Source organism: Propithecus coquereli, unplaced genomic scaffold, assembly GCF_000956105.1.
Source record: "Propithecus coquereli isolate 6110/MARCELLA unplaced genomic scaffold, Pcoq_1.0 Scaffold222, whole genome shotgun sequence".
In the NCBI taxonomy this organism is placed as follows: domain Eukaryota; kingdom Metazoa; phylum Chordata; class Mammalia; order Primates; family Indriidae; genus Propithecus; species Propithecus coquereli.
In genome coordinates, this window is record NW_012147412.1 from 4,566,788 (window position 1) to 4,573,852 (window position 7,065).

The 7,065-nt window shown below is 36.7% G+C and overlaps 1 protein-coding gene across 1 annotated transcript in view; it reads left to right on the plus strand.

Moving 5' to 3' along the window:
- The window catches only part of VWA5A (von Willebrand factor A domain containing 5A), a 50,456-nt gene that overhangs the window by 7,816 nt on the left and 35,575 nt on the right, over positions 1 to 7,065 (plus strand). Inside the window, exons 7-10 of the mRNA XM_012644919.1 lie at positions 2,724 to 2,893; positions 3,154 to 3,242; positions 3,442 to 3,586; positions 4,005 to 4,084. Of these exons, the coding sequence (XP_012500373.1) occupies positions 2,724 to 2,893; positions 3,154 to 3,242; positions 3,442 to 3,586; positions 4,005 to 4,084 (484 nt within the window). The remainder of the gene's footprint in view (positions 1 to 2,723; positions 2,894 to 3,153; positions 3,243 to 3,441; positions 3,587 to 4,004; positions 4,085 to 7,065) is intronic.

Consider the following 7,065-nt stretch of genomic DNA (forward strand, 5'->3'; position numbering starts at 1 on the left):
TTGCACTAATTTGCAGTCCCACCAGCAGTGTAAGAGTGTTCCTGTCTCTCCACATCCTCGCCAGCATTTGTTGTTTTGGGATTTTTTGATAGAGGCCAATCTCTCTGGGGTTAGGCGATATCTCATTGTGGTTTTGATTTGCATTTCCTTAATGATTAGAGATCTTAAGCTTTTTTTTGTATGTTTCCTGGCCATTAGTCTGTCTTCTTTTGAAAAGTTTCTGTTCATGTCCTTTGCCCACTTATTGATGGGTTGTTTGATTTTTTCTTATTGATTTTTTTGAGGTCTGTATAGATTCTTGTTAGCAGCCCTTTATCGGATGTGTAGAATGCAAATATTTGCTCCCATTCTGTAGGTTGTCTATTCGCTCTAATGGTAGTTTTCTTGGCTGTGCAGAAGCTTTTTAATTTGATCAGGTCCCATTTATTTATTTTTGTTGCTGCTGTGATTGCTTTGGGGGTCCTCTTCATAAATTCTTTGTTTAGACTGATGTCTGAAAGAGTCTTCCCAACATTTTCTTGTAGGATTCTTAAGGTTCTGTATCTTAGGTTTAAGTCTGTTATCTATCGTTAATTTATTTTTGTATGAGGTGAGAGGTGGGGATCCAATTTCAATCTTCTGTATGTAGTTATCCAGTTTCCCAACACCATTTATTGAAAAGAGATAACTTTTTACATTAGTTACCTGTTTTTCCCCTGCCTGTTGGTATCTTCTTGGGTGCCCACAAAATATTCCCATAACAGTAACCTTATCTTTAGTCAGCATTATTTTAAAGGATTATTTACAGCAGAGAAAGTTTCATCATGTTGGATCTCAACAGCTAAGATAGAAATCTCAGTCCCTTTCCTTCTAAGAAGTTTCCTTGGCCCCTCTGCAGATTTTCTCACCTGTTCCCCATGACCAGCCCTGCAGGCCATAGGGGGACATCAGAGATAGCCTGTATCAGTCTTGTGAATTCCTTCCAGCTGGGCCACTCAAGTCTTGCTTCCCAGGGGATATATTTGGTCAAGATGACTTGCTGTTCTCATCCACACAAGGAAGCAACTGTGACAACCTTCAGTGGCAGCTTGGCTCAGTAAAACCATGGAGAGTTCTGCCAAATGAAACATGACACTACATGATGAAAATGTAATACCTTATTTTTTACAAACTCAGAACAGACATACTTAGTGTATTAAGAACATGATTTCTTTTAAAATTAAATTCATGATTTAATAAAATAGTTCTGTAAAAATAAAATTTAGAAATAAGTTTTATAAAATTGTGACTAAGAGCTTAATCTAAGTTGAGCAATAGACTGAACTCCTTAAGTATATTATATCACCTACCCTCACAATAATCTTGAGGCAGGTATTACTACCATGATTCTTCAGATGAGGACACTGGGGCTAGCAAGCAGAGGAGTTAAGGTTTGAAATGCCTCCTTAAAAACAAAGGAAGTCAAGACTCGTGGTAGTACAAATAGGTTGAGCCAGGCCAAAATTATAGTAGATAATCCACCTATTGTGCTTCCTATTTTTCTGGTATTATTCTAAACAGTTTAAATACATTAACTCATCACACTCATGGTAACCTTCCCAACTTCTGAGTATAGTGCCAGCTCTATTATAACCAACTATCTCTCAGAATGAAAAGGAATCTATCTTGCCCATCAAAAAAATTCTACTCTTCTGTCAAATATCCAGACATCTGGATTAGGTAAATGTTATTTTTGAACTAGTGTTCTATTAGACATTTGCTGGGTCACACCCATTTAACTTAGAAACCATTTGGTTATCGGAGTACCCCACGGCTAGGAGATTAAACTGAGCCATGTCCTGTGGTCATACTGAATCTCAGGGCTACTGAGAATAAACACTATAATCCTCAAATCACTTTGTAAAGATAAGATAATGGAATTTAATTTTATATTCTCTGAACTGTAAAACTAGAGGTGATATCACCCAGCCATTTTCATTTCATTTCTATCTCAACCACATCATTTCAATTCCTGCACCAGCTTTCACTTGCTCCTAAAAATAAAGTCACAGCTCTGACTTTGACAACTTAGCCACATCGGCCAGACTCCAGTAGTCACCACCACCCTGCTGTTTGGATGATGCCATTAGAATCCAACCCAGATCCCAGTGCTTCTTTTCCCTCTGGGGACCATCAGTGGGTATGAAGTCTGCAAGCTTCATATCCAAAGCAGGCAGACTCACCTTGTTGTGTATAACACTTACTATACTCTCAACTCTTTAAATTATCATTCTAAAAATTGTCCATGTAAGTATCACTTTTTCACAGCTGTAATTAAAGATTTAAACAAGGACCCCATGTGATAAATTCTCTTCCATTGATTTGATTTGAAGAGAAGGTTTGCCTCTGCAGGGAAACTTGTCTGATTCTTTTTGCAAATGCTGAAACATGTTAACCTAGTGCATTTCACTTATTTGCCTTGCTGCCCTGAAACTTACATTCAGTGACAATATTTTAATTATTGCTTGTGCCTGCTAACCTCTACCCACTTTCTTCTCTTTCTTGTCTATTCTGATTTTGTCTCCTTTATATGTTTATAACTCACATTATACCTTTTGCAAACAGATATGATTTAAGGATCAAACACAGTGTTATACATTTGAGTTTTCTCAGCTCTCTATTGAATTTACTCCCATTGATTCTTGGGGACATTAGGATTCTTAAGTTCTTTTTTGTCTTACAGTTTTTGTATCCTTTCTGTGTAGGGTGTTTGTTGGGAGATCCATCTGCAATGGTGAGTTTCTATCCAAATATCCCAGAAGCCCAGCCACCAAATACCTGTGGAGAGTTTATCTTCCTCATAGACCGTTCAGGAAGTATGGAGAGCCTCTTGAGTAGCCAGAGTAAATCTCAGCCTCGTATAGAGGCAGCCAAGGTAAAACTAGTATCTTTCTTTTTCTGGGTCACAAGCTCAAGGGAGGATGACTCTGACGGGTTAAATTATGGTGCATTCAGAGCTGTAGGTCTGTTTTCAACTGAGCTACAGCCAGCATGGCCACCCTGAGGCTGGCCTTGGAATGTAAGGAGGCACAAAGTGGAGGTGATGGTCCACACCCTCAAGAATTAGAATGGCAGGGTCTGTGTGTGTGAGAGGATCCTCTCTCACTCTGTCCCCTCATACTCTCTTACCTTCAGGAAACACTGATTTTGCTGCTGAAGAGTTTACCTGTAGGCTGTTATTTCAACATCTATGGATTTGGCTCTACCTATGAGGCATTCTTTCGGTAAGTTTCTGGAAAGGCCATAGAGAGTCCAAAATGATATTTTAAAGAGAGGGACTAGGTTGTTAAAAGAACTACTACAGAATTTGGCATTGGGAATTTCAGGTAAGATTGTCTTTCGATGGGGGTATCCAGTTCAGGGACTCAACACTAGACAATGTCCAGTAGCCATCCTGTGACTGGATGTCTTTGTTTTTCTCAGGGAAAGTGTGAAGTACAGTCAGCAAACAATGGAGGAGGCACTGGGGAGAGTGAAGTGTATTCGGGCAGACCTAGGGGGCACTGAAATCTTGGCACCACTCCAGAACATTTACAGGGCACCCTCCATCCCAGGCCATCCCCTACAGGTAAGAATTGGAACAGAGCTAACCGAAGGGACACAGGGTGAAATCTCAGTTCAAGAATCAGATTGTTGAAATATAGTTGGTAATTCAGAGTCTTACATAGTAAAGAGGAAAAGAAAAAGACAAGAGGCATTTTTCTTCTTCCTTAATTCCGTGCGATGATAGGCAATGGAAGTTCTTTTATGGAGTGCCACAAAAGCTTAAATGAAGCTAGTAGGAGGAGATGCTGAAAATTCCCAGGGTTCTGATCAGACCACTTGAGAATGTGGTGCTAGTGACAGTGGAACATTCGGGATCTCATGACCGTTTGAAGAGGCATCAGCGCCTCTGCATTGAAATAGTTGAGTTTTTCAAAGGCAAATTCTGGTATCTTAAAATGAACTTGATAGAAACTTGATGAGTGTTTTCTTTCTTTGTACAGCTTTTTGTCTTCACAGATGGAGAAGTTAGTGACACATTCACTGTAATTAAAGAAGTTGAAATCAACAGGCAGAAACACAGGTAGGAAGATGACGTGATTTCTGGGAGACTGGATCCAAGTAGTGTTACATGATACCAGTGTTGATATTCCTTGCAGAGGACAGAATGGTTCCAGAATTTTAGTTTTATCAGCTGACAATTTATTACTGTCTACAAAAATTAAAAGTAATTTTCCAAATAACATCAACACAGGAAAATCATCGTCCCTTATTCTTTCCAAACCACAATGGAACAAGACTTGAATAGTAAGATGTTAATATTTTTTCTTACTATAAACTTTTGTAAAGTAATACATAGGATACCACACAGATCATCTGTATACAGCTAGGTGAATTACCACAGTGAATGCACCTGTGTACTCACCACGCAGATCCAACACTCAAATGTAACGAAGACCTCTCCACATCCAGCCTTTTACATCATGCCCTATTACAGTCACTACGCACGTAGAGCTCTCCTTTCTTGTTACACCATGGCTGTTGGTGTTTGTTTTTGAATGAAAATAAGTGAGTTACCCAGTATGTTTTTGTTTCTGTGTATATTGTTTCTTTCCTTTCTCTATAATTATGTTGAGAGATTCATACATATTTTTTATGTAGCCATAGTTAATTGTTACTGGTGTGTGGTGTTCCATAGAATGACTATACCATAGCATATTTATTGATGCTAATACTGATGGACTTTGGTTTGGCTATTAAAAATAATACTGCTATGAACATTTTTGCCTTCTTGTACATGTATTTTTTGCAGACATACATGTGTATGTGTATACATATTTATATACATATACATTTCTTTGAGTAAACAGAATTATGGAACTTCTGGGGAATGACAAACAGTTCTGTAAGCTATTGTACTAATTTAATTCACCCCAGCATTGTAGGAGGATTCTAATTGCTTCATTTTCTATCCAAAATTTAATATCATTTGTCTTTAAATTATAGCCAATTATGTGTGTGTATAGTGGCATCTTAGTATGGCTTTAATTTATATTTTTCTGATGATGAATAAAGTTGAGCACTGTTTCATATCTGTTGGCCATTTGGGTGTTCTCTTTGGTGATATGCTTTCAAGTCTTTTTCTTTATTAATTATTTATATATATTACTTTGATCCGTAGTTGATTCTGTGGTTTGGATACAAGCTCTTTCTTGACTATATAATCTAAAAATATATTTTCTTAGTCTATAGCTAATTTTTTAACCCTCCAAATGTATTTGAATAATAGCTGCTTTTAATTTTAATATAGTTCAATTTTTTTTTAAGTCTTTTCCTTATGGTTAGTGTTTTTTGTATCTTGTTCGAAAGTCTTTCCCTACCCGAGGTAGTGAAAACTTTTTATTTTGTTGTTTTCTAGAAGTTTTATTTTTTTGTTTACATTTAGATCTAGAATGCACCTGGAATGTATTTTGGTGTATTGTGTGATATAGGGGTCAGGTTTTATTCATTTATTTATTTTTTGGTCACCTATGGATATCAAATTGGCTGTATACCATTTATGGAAAAATTTGTCCTTTCCTCACTGATGTGCAGTGCTGTCTTTATCACAAATGAGCACCTATATGTATGTGGGTTTTTTCTTGGTCTTCTGTTCCATTGCACTGGTCTTTTTATCCAGACATGTGACAGCGCTAAATCATATAAATTAATATAGCTTTATGATAAATCTTGATTTCCAATAGAGTAAGTCCTCAACTTAGTTCATTTTCAAGATTGTCTAAGTTTTACTGGGCTCTTAGTGTTTGTATTTTAGAATTAGCTTGTCAGTTTTTACCACAAAAGGAAACCTGTTGGGAAATTGGGCAGAATTGCATTGACTTTATTAGATCAATTTGGGGAAGATTTGGTATTTACCATATTGAGGATTCCAGTCTATTTACATATCTTTGCATTTATTTTGGTCTTTCTTGATTTCTTGAAATGTTTATTTCTAATATTTTATTTAGAAAATTTAAACCTTTAGAAGAGTTGCAAGAATAGAACAATGGACACTCATGTACCCTTTACCCAGGCCTACGAGTTGTCAACCTTTATCACGTTTGCTTCAGCTGTTATTTTTTGTTTGAAACATTTGAGAGAAAGCCACAGACACTGTAATGCTTTTATGTAAATACTTATGTACTCATCTTCTAAGAATAAGGACACTCTGCTAAATCACCATAAGAATACTCAATTCGGGACATTTAAAGTTCACATAATGCCATTGTCTTAATGTAGGCTATATTTGCCACTTTTTCTTTATATCTTTCATAGTTTTCTATATCCTTTGTTGTTTTTTGTCTGTTTTTGTGTTTGGTCTGGGGACAAATCCAATAACAAATATTTCATTCAGTCAGTATGTCTCTTTAGTCTTCTTTACTCTGGAATAGTTCCTCAGCTTTTCATTGTCTGTCATGACACTCACATTTTGAAAGAGTACCAGCCAGTTATTTTTGTAGAATCTCCATTTGTGTTTGTATGACTGTTTAAATTCACATTTAGGTTAATCTTAAACATTTTGGCAGAAATATTTCAAAAGTAACATCCGTCCTGGTGATGTTAAGTTTGACCACTTAGTTAAATGCAGTGTCCAATGAGTAACTTTAAAATTTTGTAGCTACCTTGTTCTCAGCAAATGATTACTCAGTAGTTTTAGCATTATTTTGTAGTACAGGGTTCTGTTCAAAAACCTGATGTATTTACAAGGGCACCTCCTTTTTGGAAGGCCAAATTGTTGTTTTTTTTTTCCTTCCACCTGTGTGAAACTGCCTAGCTTTTCAGCAGTCCATGTTGTACTTGGCACTTACTTCAAAGGGTAAAGGGACAACAGATGCCAGGATCATTTCTCTTGGCTTCCCTCCTCTCCCAGGTCTCAGCTCGTAGATTTGTTTATCTTGGTATCCCTTTGATGCTTACAAACAAAGTATTAAAAATATTGTGTTCAGCTTTTCTAGTTCTCTGCTGGCTTCAAACAACTCATTTAGATATTGCTATGAGTAGAACTTTCCTAGGGTGTTATATTTT